The 20,924-nt window shown below is 41.7% G+C and overlaps 1 protein-coding gene and 1 long non-coding RNA gene across 19 annotated transcripts in view; one reads left to right on the forward strand and one right to left on the reverse strand.

Annotated features, from left to right (window-relative positions):
• Window positions 1–1,618: 1,618 nt before the first annotated feature.
• Window positions 1,619–13,849, reverse strand: LOC133272828 (uncharacterized). Its single transcript, XR_009744581.1, has 2 exons — window positions 13,687–13,849; window positions 1,619–2,234 (listed from the first exon to the last, which is right to left on the reverse strand). It is a non-coding gene; the product is annotated as an uncharacterized LOC133272828 (long non-coding RNA).
• An 8-nt stretch (window positions 13,850–13,857) lies between these two features.
• SNAP91 (synaptosome associated protein 91) overlaps window positions 13,858–20,924 on the forward strand; it is a 69,574-nt gene continuing 62,507 nt past the window's right edge. For 17 of the 18 annotated variants that reach the window (XM_061460370.1, XM_061460379.1, XM_061460376.1 and 14 more), the window contains exons 1-2: window positions 13,858–14,197; window positions 14,802–14,964. In XM_061460370.1, coding sequence (XP_061316354.1) covers window positions 14,835–14,964 — 130 coding nt within the window. In that variant the 5' untranslated portion in view covers window positions 13,858–14,197; window positions 14,802–14,834. The remainder of the gene's footprint in view (window positions 14,198–14,801; window positions 14,965–20,924) is intronic. The other variant, XM_061460373.1, reaches the window with a different exon arrangement.

Below are 20,924 nucleotides of genomic sequence, written 5' to 3' on the forward strand. Positions count from 1 at the left end.
ATGTTGCAGTTTCTTTTCCTAAGATAAAATAACTCTACATCGGATGAAGATCTTAGTATTGTATTTCTAGTAAATTCTGACATATTGAAGTCAATTTTCATAGCAAATGGAATGGCAATATTAAGGTAAAACCCTATTACCTGTGCTATACAGGTGCATGGACAGGGTGAGGATTAACCTGTGAGGTGCCTGAATGCAAGAGGGAAGCTCCTGAAACCAATATGGAGACAGCTGAATAAATCACGGAAACTTTCTCTGCTCTAGTATTACTGGGTCACATAACAGGAGATATAAGGACATGGCACAAATAGGTCAGAAACCCTCCTGATAGTCTTTTCCAGGGAAGCAGCCACTACTGAAGGAGCAGATGTCCGGTTCCTCCTCCATCTGCATCTGCAAAACAGAGGGAATTTCCTTTCCCTTCTCTTTCCCTATCTCTCCCACTCAGTTTCAAAGAAGAATATTTAAGCCCATTTACTCAGGATTTGTGGAGAGCTCTGATTTTGCCCTCTCTAAAATCTCTTTTCCTTTTAAAAAGGATGACCTGACATATTTCCTGCAGCTCAGCAGGTCTCAGGTTTTGTGACCTTTGATACAGCCTGGAGCCTATATTACTGCTGACGACCAGGTGTTCATCCTGCACTTCAGCAGCCTCAGAAATTGCCTAAAAGCTGTAAGGAATTGTTGGCACTCTTGAAATCCCCGGCACAAACATATGAAGACACTGGAGAGGTTCCAGTATGTTATGTGCTATCCTGAGGTAATACTTGTCCAGTGTTCTATCCTGTCATCAGGGATAACAACAGTGTTAACAGAGAAGCAAAGGCCATAGTGTTTAAATTAAATTGGTGAAGCTAGGACTAAGATTCATCTTATGCTACTTTAGAAGCCTACACCATGGATAGTTGTGTGTGAGTTCATTATCTGGCTTTCCTTTATTGTTAAGGAACAGAAATATGCAGGATTCATTTGATCTTTATGAAGACATCTATTTTATGATAAGATAGAGTGTACCTCAGAATCACTATTTCTCATCTAGAAAGCAGATAAATAGCTCAGATAGAAGCTCACATTTTGACAAATGAATCACATTCCTAGAGCTAGATCTCCATCTGTGGCAATGCCACAGTTTAATGATGTTGGGAGTGCAAATGAGGAGTAAAACTGCAAGTAACTTTGTAGAAGGTTATGGAATATAGAAACAGCCAAAGACATCACCCTTCTGAGTGAGAATTAGAAAGCCATGTTTCTGCAATGATCTCATGTTGCCCAGTTACAGGTATCTAGATTCTTTTCATTTTTACTCATGTTCTATTTTGATTTGTTCCCCCCAGTGATTATTTTCCTAAGAAAATTTCACACTGTTTACTCTTTTCAAGACAATACTTAGATGTTAGGTAGAGCAAAAGACAGCAGGAAATTACTCCTTGTTTAGGCAACCTCCTCTCAAGAAACTATCTCCAAAGTATCCTCAACTGATTTCCAGCTGAGTATGACACAACTCATCATTTTTTCATAATTAAATAAGTAGCTGGTTTTTCATGTGTCCCTCAAGTGGGTGCTTGAAGCAGGTTCACTGCAGGTTTTATTACTGTTTCAGAAACATCCAAAGCCACTCTGAAATATTACATAATTCTTTATTTGCTATATATGTTACATGGAGAAGAAATGCTTAGTTATCCTGGCTTAAAAAAAAAAACAACAACCAACCCAAACCAGAAGCTTCTTGTTGCTGTGGATTGAACATGAGCCAGAACCAAGTTTATGGACTCACTGCTTAGCAATCATGAAGAATCCATCTCATCCAGTTGTTCAAAATCAGCAAACCTCAGTGCAAAACTTAAAAGAAGGCTCAGTGAGTTTTGGAAAGAATTTTTGCTTGTTTATAGCTTTGTGTGTCAGGGTTGACAGCAAATGTTATAATTAAACCTGGCTTCCAGACCTGTGAACAGGGAAATTTATGGAAGTTTCAATACACCTTTACATGTGAATGACAAAACTGTAATAGAAAAAAATATTGCATCTGGGTTCTTCAGATTCCTTCATTTGTGTGGGATTTTACATCAGAGAGAGAATGTGCTTGATTTTCAGGAAGACTCCCGTCTTCCTTAACCCCACTCTGCCCCAGAAGAATCATATGATTCTTACAGCGCCTTTGTACAAGGTCTCAACCTTTGTTGTAATTCAGACCACTGCTTGTGAATGAAGCCTGTAAGATCCAGGTACTTTTACAGCTGCATAAAACAAATACAGAAAATTAGTCAAATTTTAACATTTTATATCCTGTACTTTTATATACCATCCTCTTCAATTTCATGCTTTTGTAAAGAATCTATACAAAAACTTTCTACAGGAATACTCGGACAGAGCATGGCTGAACTGTAAATCAAAGCAACCAGACATTAACACTCCAAGATAACTAGTGCAGAGAATTGCAAGGGATGCATGGACAAAGCTTCCTGCATCTGATTTATTTGGGTAAAGAGGTATTTTCTTCCTTCAGGATTTTTTAAGGCAATTCAATAACATTTCAAGGATGTCTAAGTGCAGTGAAGAACAAACACACTAAAAATCAGAGCATGCAGGGGCATTCCTGCATTGTCTTGTATCATCCAGTCTAAGTGCTGTGGTAATCTCTAACATTTTGAATTAATTCTACAAACCTTGGCATTTTACATAAAGGCTTACCACACAATTTAGGCCTAGCTTCATCAATACAGCCAAGCTACAGTCTACTTGATGCATTGCAGTGACCACTAAAACTCTCTTGGTGCCTGATATAGGCTTGAAAAACCATGATAAAAGGCTGCAGTGCCCCCGTTACAGTCATTCATGGTTGACATCAGCCATCTTTCTTACTGAAGGGCTGGAAAGGAACAGCATGACATCCATATATTGTCTTTATGCTACTAGAAGTAGTTGTGGGGTGATACAAATAGGTTTCCAGATCCTTTATGGGGCAAGAAAGGCGTGAAAGTGCAGCAGCAGACTAGAAATCCAGCCCCACTATTTCACTCAGTTCTTTGTTTGACAGTGCATATTGTTAACAGCTGCTTTTAATCTTCAAAAATGGGTGCTTTAAATTAATAATGATGTTGACAAGATCCAATCTAAATGAGTTATTCCACTTCATTACATCTATTCTGAAGTCATTATTGGAGATGAGAATGAGTATCAAGCATTCTGGATATCAAAACTTCATAATGGATTCAATGAACTCTTCAGTGTCAGTCTTGAGAGAGAAAGCAGTTCATCCTTATTGAAAAATTTATTTATTTAATGATGATACTACTATTAATGTACATAAAATGCACACATTCCAAGTTAAAAGGAATGGCATACACATTCTGTCTTTTTCAGTAGTTATCAGATAGCTTTATAATTCCAGGGAAATTCAGTGTAAGTAAAAAGCAATGTCTAATCCTGCACTTTGTACAGAAAAAGCTGTTTATTCCTATGAATACTGACTAAAGAGACATAAATGCATATCATTAATTATTGAAAAGAGATATAAACATGTTAGCATTATGCAATGGGCTAGCCTCCCTTTACAGTAGTCCCACTCAAACTCATCAAGATGAAACACCCACAAATACTGAGTGTTCTGCCGTGATCTGCCAAGTCTGACACTGTAAATGCAAAAAAGATCCAAAAGTATAAACTTCCATATTCTCCACTGCTAAGTACAGCAGTAAGTCTTACTAACTGTAATTTACACAGATGAAAGCCATATACGTGTGTCCATGTGCTTATTAATACTATTTGTACACCAAAATATAAATGGAGTATAATTTTTATATATATATGTATAAACTATATGTGTGTATATACATATATATTTGGGTTTTTACTCATCTACATTTTCCTGACATTTTTAAATTTACTGCCTAGATATTTACTAGCAGGATTGTTTCACACTGAACAAAGATAGCCCTCTATTGGTTTTGCTCCTTAGGTCTCTAGCACTGCAAACAGTTTATTAGAGAAGGTGTCTAGCAGTGCCAGCAATGTGGTAAGAACTTCCTCGATATAAAGAGAAGGCAGTCCCTGGGTGTAATACACAGTGAAGCTGGGAGGTTAAATTGATGTTTCTGAAGTACCTGGAGTTCTTTGAATGGAAGACGCTGCAGAAATGAAGGCTAAGGCAAAGTACATTGTGAAGCAAAAATGTCAACAATCAATGCTAGTCAATAATGGCCATAATTTTTCTATTAGCAACACATAGAAATTAAATTCTGATCTGGATCAGTTATTGTTTTAGCCTGAAGTCTTCCATCTAAGCACTTCATATATATACACCCTCAGATATAAATAAGTAGCCCAGTAGACATGGTCAGATAGTCAATCGCTGTCTGTATCTTGGTCTTGATCCACGCTTGCTTCTAGATATTGTTCCTCTCTTTCAAGCATAAGAATGTGCAACTATCTTTAGCCCTCTCCTCTTACTACACTTCATTTTAGACAGCCTCACTCTGGGAGTACCTGATTATCAAGCCTCTTGCTTTACCACAGTTCCTCCTAGAGATCATTTTTGCCAATCTATCTACAGTATTTCTTGATGAAACCATGCATGCTACACATGCAAGTGTGCATGCTTAAAAGCATCACATTTTCTGGTTTTAGCCTTGAATTTCCCACTTTACCTCAAATATAGCACAATATTAGCTCCCACATATGTAATTTCTAATTGAGGCAAGGTCAGTAACTTGATCCTGTCAATCTTTTGATCTTCAAGAAAGACTTTCCAGATCTACAAGATACGGATAGTACCATTGCTTTCAAAGAGAGGGCTGGCACTCAGCACTTCCAGAAAACAGGCTGTATCATCAAATAGCTAAACAAAGACTAAAAAATCTCAATAATGTTGGGCTTGTTCTTCTCATAGGCTGAATTCAACATGGCATCAGGAAATGTTTTGCTCTTTTTCTGAACACAAAATAATTAACCAGTAATTGCTTTCGTCTTAGACTGAGTATTCTACAGCAGCAGGATAAACACAGTTTGGCTTAGTTAAGGATGATGCTTAAACACCCCTTATTGTATTTTTTATGTCCGTATATTTTGAGCAGTCAATATTGTGCTTACCCAACTGCACTAAACTCTTAGAATCATAGAATGGTTTGGGTTGGAAAGGACCTTAAGAACAACCCCACTGCCATGGACAAGGACACCTCACCCTAAACCATGTCACCCAAGCCTTCATCCAACCTGGCCTTGAACACTACCAGTGGTGGACCATTCACAGCTTCTTTGGGCAACCTGTTCCAGTGCCTCATCACCGTCAAAGTTAAGAACTTCTTCCTTATATCCTATCTAAACTTCCCCTGTTTAAGTTTGAACCCGTTATCCCTTTTCCTATCACTACAGTCCCTAATGAGGAGTCCCTCCCCAGCATCCCTATAGGCTCCCTTCAGATACTGGAAGGCTGCTATGAGGTCTCCACACGGCCTTCTCTTCTCCAGGCTGAACAGCCCCGACTTTCTCAGCCTATCTTCATACAGGAGGTGCTCCAGTCCCCTGATCATCCTCGTGGCCCTCCTCTGGACTTGTTCCAACAGTTCCATGTCCTTTTTATGTTGAGGACACCAGAACTGCACACAATACTCCAAGTGCAGTCTCAGGAGAGCAGAGTAGAGGCATAGGATCACCTCCTTTGACCTGCTGGTCATGCTGCTTTTGATGTATCCTCTGTGGAGCTACTTAGCTTGGCAAATACTCAAGGAGAAATTAACTTTGATGCATATTCTTTAAGTAATAGTTTACTAAGTTCAGGTCCTGCACCTCCTGTGGAAATTAAACGTTCTTGTGATAACATAACAGTGCAGCCTATGAAGAAACATTACTACCACAGTTTTAAGAATAAAATAAACTCATCTGTCTACCCAGTGCCAAATCCATAGCTCTCTTTAATGTAATACTGATTGTCAAGAACTTGTGGACTGCTTCTATGGATTTCTTTTCAAGTATAAGCAGCTTTGATGAAATGAGAAAATCATCCCACAGCCAAAGATACAAGAAAATAAATGGGTAATGCCTCATAGGCAAGCAAACACGTCCCTGTTATGGGCACTGGATAGAACTGCAGCGAGCACCAGGGTTCCACTGGGCAATGCTTATATGCCAAATTACTTTCCTGCATGATATGTGCACAAACATAGGAGTGGCACGTTTTCCTCCTTTACTGGAGTATGTGTTTTTTATATGTAATTGGTCATTATCAGACTGTGGAGTGAGCTAAGGAATAGGCAGGGGAACTTACTTACATTTGCCCCTGTTAATTACAGTTCCATGTCAGGACTGGATATTATGAACAGCCCAAGTACAGACCTTGCCCCTCTGAGAGATGGTGGAAAATCTCTCTTTTGGCTTGAAGGCAGCTTGAACCAACCTTCCTGTGCAAAAGGATGCATCTTTCGCTACAGAAACTGTAGCAACATCTATAGCTGGGCAGAAAAAAAAATTCTAGAAATAAAATCCTACCTCTGACAGATGCTCCTGACAAAAATATTTGTCCTTTTCTGCTTCCTCCTTGATCAAATGATTTAGCTAATTCGAAGAAGTAGAAAAATTATTCCCTTTTATCAGAAGAAATCTACAGCTGTTCTCCATGTCTGTCATGGGGGGATACATGGACCTTTCTGTCAAGAAAACAGAGCCTCTTTACACTCTAGTCCATTTTCTCAAATTTGTTTAAAGAGGACATGAAAATCAGAATTGAAGCAGCCTTGTATGATCAGTGTCAATCTACACCATATATAGAAATGAAAATCACACCCCAGTCCTGTTGGTGGTATCCAATTTAAAGTTGTGGGTCTGATCAGGTCTTTCCACATAGCCTTACACTGGAAGTTCAAATAGTTGTTTGCTTGCTATGACCCCTAATCCTTTTTCAGAGTAAAAGCTTTCCAACAAGTAATCCTAGAGGATTTGCTTCTAGATATATGCTCTTGACTGTATTAACGTGTTGGTAGTGATCCCAGTTTACCAACCAATCCAAAATCAGGACTTAGTCCTTTACATGATTGTGACACAGTCAACATAGTGCAAGACCAATTAAATGTATAAAGCATGAAGTCAAAGAGTTGATTGACTATGTCCCACCACTAAAATGGTCCTTAGGTCGCCACTGGAGGCCAATACAATCAAACATGTCCTCCTATGGGTTGACAGACTCAGTTAAAGAGCAAGCTGCAAGCTTGGAAGAGTAGGAAGTGTGAACACACCAAGACATACCAGTCATGCTACCTCTTCAAAAGCATAGCCAAAGAATTTGGTTTTACATGAGCTTTATGCTCAGAGGCCTTACCAAAATTATAATGTGCACTGAAAATACCAGAAATATTAAAAGATTAGGGATTAAGTATTGCTAATACAAGAAAAAAAAATAAATCACTGTGACATACATACATATCTGCATATATAAGTTTTAGCATGCCTTCACATATCTAATTGCCTAATCCTGCTTCTTCTCAAGTGACCAGAGGTCATATTTGGCCATAAGCTATTATAATTCATAATCTCTCTCCTATTGAATACATATCTCTTTTTCTACTTAAAACCTGTTCTACTCTCTGGGTTGAAAATTCTACTTTTATTTGACATATATCTGACATCTACTGAACCTCTGCTGAACAAACCTGTCACTGAAATTATAACTTCAGGATTTCTTATCAGACTTTGACAATACTTTGCTGTCACTTTACTGTGCAGCTGTGTATTTCTGAGCCTGGAGCAGCAGCAGACGTGGCACATGGTATGTGGTTGGAAGGTCAGTCCTGAAGTTTGGATGGTACCACACCTGAAATGACCGTGAGGAAAATGCATTATGCTGAAGCCCAGCAACATCTTCCTTGTAATTCAGGTTCTTTCTACAATACACCAAGTTCTTATTTGGTTAAACCTGCTTCAAGTATGCCAAAAAGCTCAAATAAACTGTTCACATCACCTGGCAGAGATCTTGAACAGCAGCAGGTGAATTTCTGGCCTTGACTGGAGGCCTTAACAGCTTTTACCTAACACCTAACACTCTCTGAACATCAGCTCCTGCAGATACTGGACAACATGTAAAATAAAAACATGCTGTAAAAGCACATAATTTACTGAAAGTATTCAGCATGTTAAAGTTACTAACAGCAGCCCCCCTTTTGCAGAAGTGGCCAATTTGACACCTAGATTTGCTGCTGAGAGCCAGACAAGCAGATGAGAGACCAGGCTTGGACTTCAGAATGGTAGCTATGCTTTACTGATTTAGCACAGCACAGGAATGAAAATGCCTTCTCTTGACAGCCTTTTCTTTCTGGAAAAGAGAAAGAAAAAAGGAAAGAGAAGCTTTGCCCTTTGCAAATCATTGTTACCTGCTTCTCAGCCATAGTTTGTGCTATTTGTGCTTCTTCTCCACAGTGTAAGAAACAGCAGCACAATGCTTGCAGTGGCAGAGCAGACAGAACCCAGACAAGTGACAGACAATGAAACATCCCTGGCTCTGTACATGATGGCTATAGCCAGGACATAACCACTATTGTATTAAAATACAATTATTACAATTGCACACTTATTGCAATTATTAATACAACAGCAATACACCACTGACAGCAAAATGCTTTGTCAGTACAAACAACAAAATAATGCACCTTAACAAAAAAAGATTGGTTTTGATTGAACAGAAAGATTTAATGACCACAAAAGCCAAGGCAGGCTACTCTGTTGTCTGCTCCATGGACCAGTTTTCTATTGCACATGTAGAAGTTAAATATGGACTTTATTTCAGGCAGCACCCTTCCCTCTTTGATGAAATGATGCAACTGTGATCAATGCCTTGGGAGTTACTTTGTGTTCAAAGACAGGACCATCAACTAGTCAATGAGTAATAAATTTCAAAAGTCAGTTAGTAGTAAATTATCTATTTCTGTATACTCCAGTAAAGCTGTTTCATGGCGATGTCTGTGAAGACTATCATGACTTCACCTAAGCTGTTTGACAGATATTCCCCTTCCTGCTATCAGCAGCTTCAATGGAATATTAAATATTGGTATTAAAGCTGACCTGCAGACTTTCTTAAATTAACTCTTACATCTGTCTAATATCAACATAAACCTGTTATTTCTACATGTAATATATTAGAATACCCATTTCCTATAGAAGCAGCAAGTCAGGTAGCTTTTGGTACACAGACATGTTTAACTAAATCTGTAGAAAAAAATCAGTGCTCAGTACAAAAGAAAAGGTTAAAAACAAGGGATAAGTTTAAGTCTAGACTAGTGGAAGTGCAATATACTTCATAACTCCAGACTTTTGCATTGGAGGCTCTAGCAAGATTATAAAATTAATGACCAAACCCAATATGAAATAGTGAGAAGTTTCACAGGTACTGACTTTCATAATTACAGGACTTTTGCCCCATTCCTGAGGCATGTGATCATCTCTCCCATTTCTCATCTTACTAACTTTGGTGTTATTGCCAGACCCAGGGCAAGAGCTACTCCAGCAGCAAAAGTTACCCTTGTGATGTGGAGGACAGGGTCCCCTAATTCGTCAGTCATCAGAAGTCCCTAAGATTATACAGGTTTTAAGGTTGTCCTTGGAAGAACCACCATGCTGGATAAGGGGAAGGAACATGGGTGGCTGCTCTGTACAGAATGGCACAACATGTGCCTATTACCACCTTTCTGCTATCATCAACTGCATTACGCCGATTGCTCCATATTCTGCAGAACATGACCTCAGTTTGACATGGCTTAGCTATCAGTAAAAAAGCCTGTTAGCTATTCTTTCTGTCATATTATTTTTCTCCCTTAACTAAATTATCTTTTTATTTTTGAAGTTCTTCAGACACACAAAAAAGGCATTTCCTATGGGATGTAAAGTATGTACTCACACCTCCTAGCCTGTCCCCTTACCACTGCGTATTGCTATTCTCTTAGATTCAGTAATTAAAGCAGTTTCCCCATATGCAATGAATTCTCTGCCTGGGATGTATGAGCACATTCAGGCTACATCCTTCTTGGGCCATAATTCTGACTAGAAAATTGACAACCTGCTTTAACTTCCCATTGGTGTTTTTTATCTCAGTAACCAAAGGGACTACTGGAACAACTGCCACCAAGTAGGGTGAGTACAGAGGCTGAATGAATTGCTGCTGACAGAAGCTGCAGAAGACCACGTGATGAAGTTATGTTTAACAGCAGAATAGAAACTCATGGGTATTGCATGATTTGGGTATCTACCGATGTTTTGCAACTTCTGCTGCAGGTGATGTAGAGGGGGAATATACCCACCTGGCTCCATCAACCTGATACAAAGTCAGGAGGATGCTCCTCCTTTGAAAAGTCCTTTTCTCCCCCTTTCCAGAGATAAACAGATCTATGCAGGACTGCTACTATCACTATGGTTACAGCCAGACTCTCCAGGAGCTTTGTTTGTACCACTGGTCCTGAGAGCAAGAGGGAGAAGCAAATCAACGTTGCTGGGCCTGATGCTGGCTTGGTCTTTAACAGGATGGGGTCTGAACCTCTGCCTGGGCAGTGAAGGCAGGAGGAAAGGACATTGAAGCTGGCTCTGGCTGAAGAACTGTAAGACCTGAGAATTAAAACTGGGAAACAACAAAAGTGCATAAATATGGTGAGATAAACCATAACTCGGAGTCCTACGTGCTTTACATCAGCCAAGACACAAACATCTCTAGTGCAGAATCCAGGTGTGGGGTGATGAATCAGCCTTTCAACATGCCTCCTCCTACCTCCATGTAGGTGCCTGAATGTGAGGTTAAAACAGACAGACTCTTTTTTTTCATTTCAAGTTCAGTTAAAAACTATCTTTGAGCATTTGTCTCAAGATGGCTGTTCAGCTTGTCGTTAATGTACCTTCTCTATTTAGGGCCTTCATTATGAATTGAAAGCACAAACGCTCAAAAAAACCCCTCACAATTCCAGGTTATTCTTAACAGCAAGAACCCTTTTCAGTTGCTTATACAGACTCATCTAGACCTCCCGGTGCATCCCACCAGCCAAGCTGTGAACCTGGGTTTCACACAGCCAGCACACCACACAACCTTGTCAAATGGAAACCCAAAGCCTTTGAGGGAAACCCACCTCCCCTGGGCAGCTCCCTCCATGGTCTCTCTTTATTCAAGATGGTTCCTATTTCTCGTGTGGCTTTAATTGCAAACCTGAATTCCTATTTTGTGGGGTCAGCTTATTTTTTTTGGGTGGTGGTGGTTGTTTTTAAACCCCAAAGCAATACAGCTTTTGTGTATAGCATCCTTTCACTCTAACTTTTAAGAGTACTGATATCTTCTTATCTCAGCCTCTTAAAGCACATTGCAGCAGAAAGATCATCATGCACCAAAAATTCAGACAACATGTTTGTTGTGAATGAGATTTGCTTGAAATACCTCTTGAACCCCTCGGGCTTAAGTGATCCTGGCTTTTCTCAACAAAATCTTCGCATGTGCAGTCAATGGAAGTACATCCACCGACCTTAAGAAGAAATAACAGAATACCATGTGGAGCAGTACTGACCAAGCATGATACAGATGTAAATAAGATAAATTATTTTAGTGGGTTTTATTCATAACACTGGCTATTTGTTGCTGGATATGTAAGTAAGGGCAAATAAATTAACATCTTAAAAGTGCTTCTGTAATTGTTATCTTGCATTTTGTTCCCTTGTCTACTCTAAATCACGACTTGGCCATCTGCTGGCTTACAACCAAGATACTGGAGGATCTCTTTATTCTTTGCATTTAAATTCAGTTTGCAATACGTGAAATTAAAGTCAAAAGTACAATTAGTCTGACTTATGCTTTGCTTAAATATTTTGACAATATGCAGATATAAAATGTGCTGAGTATTCACAATCATAGCTTGTGATGATACAGACAAGAGGCTCAGAAGCTGCTGATAACAATATGGACTAGTGCAGCCAGTATCCAGACCTTCATACTGAAGATGTACATTTGACCTTAATAAAAAGCTGCATCACTAATTAAATACTCTGCCTAGTGTAAAGCTGAAAATTATCTTTCTTGTGGCGAGTAAAGCTACTCTAAATTTCTGGTGGGTGGAATCAGCAAACTGAAACTGTGTTTTTTTCCTTCTAGAATATACTAGTTAAAATGAAACCTTCTGGGTTTTTTAATGTCAAGCCATTCTGAACTACTGTCAGTATTACCAAGACAAGTTCATTGTTAATGCCAGTAATAGAACATGAGGTATCTGTAGATCCCAGCTTTTTCTTTCCTCTGAAATCAATTGGCACTATGACCACAATAACAGCCCAGGAAGTACAGAGGAAAAACTGCTTGTGGGCCTCTGCAAAAGTGTGCTTCCATCTCCCCTAAATCCCACCGTTAATGATGAGTTTCTAGAAAGGGAAGTTTACATTTCTGTGGTAAATGAAACACAGTTTCTAAATATCACTAAAATTTGCCTGTACTTGAACAGTAGGCTATAGTAACGCTGAGGAACACAGTGTTCCATTATCTTTCTGTGCAACTCAGGTGTTTATTCTTTTGCTCAATAGAGCTGAGAGGCACAGACATGTTCTTGCTATCTGAATATGAGCGTCTCACCCAATGGGAACATTCAAAGTTTGCAGACCCCTAAGACTTATTGCTAACAGTCATCAATGTACGCTTTACATCTTTTATGAAATTAAATCCCTCTCCCTATTCAAACACTGTATTTGAGAAAACATTTGATTCTTGAAATCAAAAAGTCTCTATTTGCTCTGCAAAAATTAAAATTAACCAATACTGAAAGCCTAAAAATTCAAACGCTTATCTTCAATGGACCCAGGCACCATTTGAACAGTTAATTTGGAAGATATTTTCCATAGAAACAGTAACTTGAACTTTTGAGCATTGTTTTAACAGGATTCCCAGGCATTCAGGCTACCTAGGACTTTAAAATCTCTTGGTTATTAGGAAAAGAAAAATAAAAAAAGAAGTAGTAAAAAAGCTGCTGTTTCATACTGTCACAGACCACAATACTTCTTCAGTATTCTGCTCCCGGCAGAATAAATGAAACCGATACTGTATGTCTTTGTACACAAAACCAACCCAGTTATCACTTCACACGCACTGCACATACCGTTTTCTTCAGCTAATTAATAATAGGCGTTCACATCGATTTCTGAAATCTGTTCAAATGGCAGCTCCAAGTAATCCCTACCAGCACCGTTTCATTTAGACCCCACCCACTTATATCACTTTACCCCAGAACTAAGTTCAGCCAATTTATGGTAATAGATGTGCGCCGCATTTCTCAGTACTCCACAGATCACTCCACTAGGCTTCACTTACACGATAAAATTGTGGCAGTGTATCGTTCCTAGCATAGCGCTGTGTCGTAACCAACACCTTTAGGATAGCTTGAATAATAGAAAGCAAGCCCTTCTGGGGACATACTTCAGGCATCTTTGACAACAATAACAACATCATAGAAAGATTCTGGAGAAATCTAGTGCACATGCAGCTCTAGGATCCCTCTGTGTATTATTTTAAGCGTTAACCACAGGACCACACTGCAGACAGGGGACGTATCAGTGGCTTCGGCTCCCACCCTCCCCAGCCTCCGGGCCCCGCGGATCCTCAACCGGCAGCAGCACCCGGTGGGAGCACCCCCGGGAAGCGGCAGGCGAGGCGTGGAACGGGGTGGCTGTCCGGGCCGCGCCTCGTCGCACACCCACCGAACGGGCGGGCGGGGGGCGTCCCCTTTAAGAGGCGCGGCGGTGGAAGGGGGCTTTGCCCCGCGGTACCGGGCGGCCCGACCGCACCGGGTCACCTGACTGCGCCAGGCCACCGATCTGCGGCGGCAGCCGTAGCGCCGGTCTGCTTCTCTTCTCTTCTCTTCTCTCCTCTCCTCTCCTCTCTTCTCCGCTCCGTCCCGCCCTCTGCACCGGGGTAGGGGCGGCGCTGCTGCGGCAGTAGCGCGGGGATTAGGCTGCGGGAGGATTAAGCCGCCGGCTGGAAATAGCAGCAGCATCAGCAGCGGCGGCTCCCGGGCGTGGACACCCAGCGCATCCCCGGCGGCGGCGTCCGGAAGGGACAGCCCGCCCCGCACCTGGGGCTATCGGGGCTGGGGGGAGGGAAGGGAGGGCTGCACCGTGGGGCGCCTCGGTAGCCGGCAGCGCGGTGGGAGGCGGCGGTGCCCTCCCCGGAGCAGCGGCAGGAGGACGGGAGGGAAGGACGCACTGACAGGTCGGCCGCTGGCAGTCACTTCATCCTTCTCCCCTCGCAGACCCGCGCCGCCCCGGGCTGCTGCATGGCGCTGGGTGCCGCCGCATCAGCGACGCCCCGCTTCCCACCGGGGCCGGGGGGTGGCGGTGGGGGGAGGCACCGGGAGGGCATAACATGGCGCAACGGTGCCATAATCTCCCATCGGGGAGGCGGCGGGGCGGGCTCTGCGGCTGGGCCGGGGCGCGGCGGTGGCTCCTCCGCGGGCCGGCTCGGGGGGCGGGCGCTGCCGGAGCAGGTGTGTGTGTATGGGGGGGTTCTTTCCCCCGGCTCCCGCGGCATCGCACGCTATTTATGTGTAGCCTCCTTCTGCTCCCATCGTTATTTCCCCTTCATCCTTTCCCCGAAGCATCTAAAATACCCTATATTATTTTTGCCCTAGGCGGCTTCTAGGGAGGCGAAGGCTTACACAACGGGGCGGGGGGCTGCTCCTCGGGAAGGGCCGGGCTGCCTGAAGGACCATTGTGCGTGTGTGTCCGTGCGTGTGTATGTCTCTGCGCGCCCCCGCCTCCCGTCGGCGATAAACCCGGAATCTCCCCTTCCCCTCCCGTGTTTTCCGCCTCTGCAGAGCAGGCAGCAGCAGCAGGCACGCCAGTCGAAGATGTCGGGTCAGACGCTGACAGATCGCATCGCAGCTGCTCAGTACAGCGTTACGGGATCTGCCGTAGCCAGAGCCGTCTGCAAGGCCACCACGCATGAAGTGATGGGGCCCAAGAAGAAGCACCTGGACTGTGAGCACCCCTTTTATGTTTCCCCAGCGAAGGCCCAGGGTGAAGGAGACTGACTGCCGGGCCGCTTAGAATGCCTTTGGGCTGCCTGACTGTCATGCTTTCAAACCATAAGGGTTATGAGAAATCTCCATGAGAGGATGAGTTATTATTGCATTTCTTCTCTTATTGCATAATGATGCTTTTTCGGCCATTTTTTTTTTTCCTTATGACCTCTTGCCTTTTATCCAGGAAGGCAGTGTGAAGTGGAACAGGGGCACAGGAAGATGGGAGGGAATTTGGCACAGGGCAAAATGGACATGCACTTGTCACGGCTACTTTAGTCAGGATTAAGCTAGGCAGAGTCATCAGTGCTACTTCAGGAGCTGGCCAAGCACTGTCAGGAGTTTGGTGGTCCCCACAGCAGACTTGTGAAGATGTTCAGGTGATGGTGTACTTAAATGACAAGGCACTTGGATAACACTATGCTGTAGATTGAGGAACCTATGGAGAGTTTAAAGCCTGTTGTGCTGAGGTACCAAATATGTGACAGAAACTTCACAGGCTGCCAACAGTTTGCATCACATTTCATTGAAGGTGGCTGGTGGCTTTGTATCATAGATTTATGATCTATTCCAGACTTCATAAAGCAATGATGAAGTCAAAATGTTTCATAGAAAACAATGAGCTAGTGATGTTTTGTCTTGTCAATTTCATTTCTTTTCAACCCACTCAACTGTTGGTCCCTGCTTGGAGACATCAAGGAGTAGAATGGTGAAGTAATTTAATTAACACCATGTTAATTGGCCTTGTTTACCAACTGTGTCCAGCATTGAGCTCAGTAGATCAAACGGCAAGTTTTACTGTCCCAGTTAAGTGTTTTTCCCATTGGATTTTTGTTTTTTTTTTGGACATGGTACGAAATATCTTCAAGTAAAGAAAAGCAGGTTTTATACCAAGCTGTCCATTACTAAGTAATGCTGGTGCAGGTGCATGTAAGTACAATTCTGATGATGTTGTATTTCTTAAAAGGAGGTACTGTTACTTCTGGAAAATAGTTCCAGATTTCAGTTCTAATGACTTCATAGCTAACGCTTGAAGTGGCAAACGGCATGTTGTTCCTCCAGTATATCTGAATACTCATGTATGTGTTTCTAAGAGATGCTGATGTGAGCAGCATCGATTGAAGACTGACTCGAGTCTACACCGATGTTTAAATAGATCGGTGGTCCTGATATCACCATACATTCTCTCTTGTTTTCTTGTATATTTCAAAAAAATCATCGTGGTTACTGATGTCTTCTGTGTTTGGTAGCTATCAACCCTTCTTAATCTGGAGTTTGTGTGTGGATTGTCCTGCTGTATCTGATACTAGAACCTTTAGCTTAAAAAAAAAAGCATAGCTCATGTATTTAAGAGCATGCTGTGACTCTTGAATGTATTTATACACACACGTGTGTATACATATAAATGAAAGTACTGTCTGGAATAGACAGGATTAAATAGGCAGGTGCTATATTAAGGTCTGGAAAGGGATTGTGTTTGGATATTGATGCATTTTCTGAAGTAGCAATATTAGCATGTGGGGGAGACTGAAGCTGGTAGCATTCCATGCAATTTCATGCCCACCTGCATGTGAGACACACAAGAGGAAGAGAAATTCTCATTTCCTGGCAAGATATATCCCTGTTTATTTTTCTTTCTATTTTACAAGCTGCATGTGACAGTTGAGGGTTTAACTATCTGGTATTAAAGAGAATCTTGTCGGTGGGAAATACGCACATTCAAAATTGTGGACATAAGGTTGCAGACATCCACAAAAATGAACATCAGATTCATGCTTGAAAAGAAAAAAATATTCTCAGGCTCTTAAACTGGAGGCTTCCCATAACTATAAATTGAAAGGCAGTTCCTTGAACTCTGATGTATATCTTGTGGACAAGTGTTAAAATGGGCTTTATATATTGTAATGAGGGAGTAAACTACAAGTTTATCCTCTGAAAGAGCAATGCCCCCATGTATGCAGGAGGTACTGCTAGGTGAAGGTAGTGCCCAGCTACATGGCTGCCTCTCAATTTGGATAAATAACATTGGAAGATGTGGAGAAGGGAACGAAAGGTAAAACTTGCCAATGCCTTAAGATGAGGTTTGAGTCAAGCTGTGAAGGATTTAGACAAAACTTCAGGTACCAGAGAGCAGTGGTTGGAGTGAAGCTTTATGAAGAGCTGTAATTCTACTATTGGTGTAGGGGTTCTATGTCCTTGGGGAACACCATAATTTTATTTAGTGTCATAGTGGCCAGGTGTCAGGCCACACAGCCTATCTTCCACTGCCCTGCTTAGCAACTGAGCTTTGTAAATTAAATGGAGAGATCAACTGTTTAGCATGAATTAAGTAGTCATGTGAGGACAGACACAATGATGCCTGTACTCATCTGTTTTCTGCAGAAGATGTTAGTTACAGAGGGTTATGGAAAGATGATAAATGACAAGGTGTGGGGGTGGGTATTTTGTTTGGTTTAGGTTTGGTTCTTTTTTTAGTGAGTACTGCTTAGAGGGAATTTGCTCTGAGGAATAAAAAGCATGATTTGGGTATGAGTGCATGCATGTGAAGAAGGGAGAGAACAGAATGAATGTCTTCTGTGAACAAAAACTGAGCTGCTAAGTGTTTACCTCTGTGTAGTTTTCTGTACTTGTGTAGATTTCAAATACAGGCATTAATATTGATATTGTGAGGTGGCTGTCCTTTGGCTCTTCGTGCTGCACAGGCTTGTCATGCAAAGAAGTACTGAAGTATGATTAGGTTGCTATCATATACAGGAATAATTGCTGGGAAATTTCCAGCAACTGCTGGGAGTAGTACCAGGTGGCATTAAATGCATTTCCCAAGTCCCTGTGGGGGGAAAAATGGAATGTAAATCTAGGATGGTTTGGGCATGCTGTTGCAGTTGCAGTTGGCATGTTAGAGCTCTGACCCTTTTGGATGTAACCAAATCATGTCGTAAAGTCACCACAGTAATATGTATTCATCTCCTTAGGCTCACCAGGTTGTGTTAAATAAATTACAGTTAGATACTGCAAATGAGGGAGGTATCCCCGTGAAGAAGTGGGGATTAGCAACTTGATTTTGATGCAGTGAGAAGTGCCATTGCAGAGTGGGTGGGTGAAGTAAATGGGCTACGTTAACAGTGTATAAGCTGTGCTTATATACAGCTGGGAATGTAATCCTAGTGCACAGCATAGAAGTTTCAATCTCGGAATTGTTCTGAAAGATGGGTTAAGGCTACACCAAGGGTTTAATTGTGTTGGGCAAGTAAAAGGCAGCTTCCAGCCTCGGATGGGGTTGACTGGTGGAATCAACAGGGAGGAGCTTTTGGAGGAAGGAAATAACTTGACTTTCAACTGTTAAAGCACACAATAGATGAGGGAAAAATAGGTAGACCTGAACTCAGCTCCTTTTATAAGGGATGTTTGTCAGAAACAGACTGTCAAGCTTTCATTTGGGGAAGTGAGTTGGAAACCAGTGAGGCTCTTGCATCTGTAGTTGGTTGTAACAAGTTCCTGATTCTGAAAATGATCAAAATGGCTGGGATTTTCCTTGACTTATTCTGTTGAGTGAATTGTTTTGCAGCAGGAGAAAGTTCTGGGCTGTGTATTCTAAAATGCCATGTGATGCCTCCTTACTTCTTCAAAATAATTCTCATAAGGTAGAAGGCCCTTCTGGAGGGCTCATCAAGAGCTGGAAGATTTTCATGAAATGTGGAAACAAAGCGGATGAAAATCAGGACTTGATTTTCTGTGTCTATGGAGATGACCCATGTATGTGTAGTAATGTCTTTCCATCCTAAGTCTAGTTTTGCATTTTGTATGTGGCTGACAAACAAAGGCTCTAAAAGAAAATTTATAGTCTAATTCATGCTGGTAACTGAACTGCAGGGCTGGTGTTGGTGTTTTGTTTCTGCATTGCCTTGACTTTCTCCTGCAAACTGTGGGGATGACCTAACAAGTTTGAGTCATGGTGGTCTCTAGTGTTAAAACAGAGCTAGCTGTTGACCAAAAGTAATGGGTTAAGCTTTTTTTCTAGGCTGAGTAAAGTTGCTACATCTCACAGGTTTTAGTCTAGTCTGCTTCATTCATGAGGAATATGTCTGTATTTTTGGGAGAGGTGGGGGTCAGTGGAGCTATTTTGACTCACTAGACTTCAGTGACTATTAAGGTTAGCTTGGATGTGTATTTCATAAGTTGTTTGTTGTTGAAGTGATCTGGGGAGTGTTCCAAGTCTGTTGGCACTCGGGGCCCTTTCCTAGTGGGAGCAGTGCAGACATACAAGGACTGCATTGCTCTGCAGGCTGGGTGACACCGTCTTCACAGCCAGGGAAGTACCTTCAAGAAACTTACCAAGAAAGGAGTCCCTGTACAAACTGGGCATAATCCTTTGCACTTTACCGATGAAACTACTTTTGTGTGTTTCACTGTATCTTGTATTACAGTAATTTGTCAGGGTTTCCATGTACGAGAGAACTGACTTATTTAAAAGTTAGCATTAAAGATCAGCTGTAATATAGTGTCTTGTTTTTACTTGTCACAGCTGGGGTGTATTCTAGATTGTGAACTCCTCCTTGTCACCCCAATGAATTTCTTTCACACCTGAAAAGAAAAAATCCAAGCAAGCAATTGTTTTCTTTAATTCTTTGTTTGATGTTGGATTAGCACATTTGTGTGTGTGTGTGTGTGTGTGTGTGTGTGTGTGTGTAAAAGGACCTGCCATCAGTCTCTGTTTCTGTGTGCTTCTTCCGTGTTCTTTCCCAAAATGGGACTGAAAACTCACTTCATTCAGAGGTATGTGGATCCCTGAATAGGAGTAGAAAGGTCTGTCATGGGTAAAGGGAGCTAATAAGGCTTTTTAAATTAGTTGATCATGAGTATGTCAATGGCATTAACTTTCAGTTTCCCCTGGTCCTATACTGTTTTTAAAGCATGTGTAGTAACAAGAGAAAGCTGTCCTTTAATTAAACTAATACTTTGCTAACTGATAATTTTTCAAAATATGTTTGAAGCTGGGTGGAAGTTTGAATTCATGTTAAGATACGAAGGTTGAAACAGGGCAGGATCACTTGATCTTGTGCATCTGAGCTGTTCTAAGTCTTCTTATGGTACAGTGCCTAAGGAAAGTAAAGGGAGAATGAGGAAACGGAAGAGTGGGTAGACAGTGTAATATTAAACTTTTTCATCCAAACACTGTAACTTGATAAAGCTAGATTGACTAGTCCTACCCTTCCCCCCACTCTTGGCTTTTCCTCAGCTGAAGGCATATGTTAGTTTTCAGGAGTCATCAAGATCCTTCTGTTAAACATGCTTTGTCAAGGTCATGGATGACAAGTTCTGGGATAAGTCGGGTCTTTCTGGTGTACTGACTTCTGTGGGTAGACCTCAAAAATGGAGTAGCTATATGCTTCTTTGAGGCCCTTTGTTCATGAGATGGTCAGTATGACAGTGACCACTCCATAGTTTTAACCTGATTAACTACTAAGTAGTTGAATATGTTTCATAATAGTCTCATAGTGTTACTCCTGTAGATCCTGGGTGGCAGCAATTTAACTTCTTTTAAACAAATAAACAAATGTAGAGTTTGGTTTCCTGTGGTTTGATTTGATCCATGCCTCTGGTTTTTCAGCCTGGCTCTTAAACTCTCCATCTTCTGTGTGTACCGTATCTGAGCCTGTCCCAATAGTGAGGAGTTCTGTGAAATCTCCAAGAAAATGGTCTGTTGGTGTGGTTGGTCCATGCTTCTGTGTCTCTGCCCTGTGAAGTGCTTAAAGGTAGATGTCAGTCAGGATAACTCTGAAGGGCATAGAGCATTTCGGGTGCTACTTCTCTTCCTTAATTCTTGCTGGATGGAGAAGCTAGTAGCCAAAGAGGAGAATTTACTGGCCAGTTTGTCCCCACTTCTGAAGTAATGGTAGTACAGCAAAAGCACACCTGCTT

The sequence above is a fragment of the Pezoporus flaviventris genome, unplaced genomic scaffold (genome assembly GCF_033815535.1).
Source record: "Pezoporus flaviventris isolate CSIRO_AGI_PZ_B2104156 unplaced genomic scaffold, CSIRO_AGI_Pfla_v1 ptg000031l, whole genome shotgun sequence".
In the NCBI taxonomy this organism is placed as follows: domain Eukaryota; kingdom Metazoa; phylum Chordata; class Aves; order Psittaciformes; family Psittacidae; genus Pezoporus; species Pezoporus flaviventris.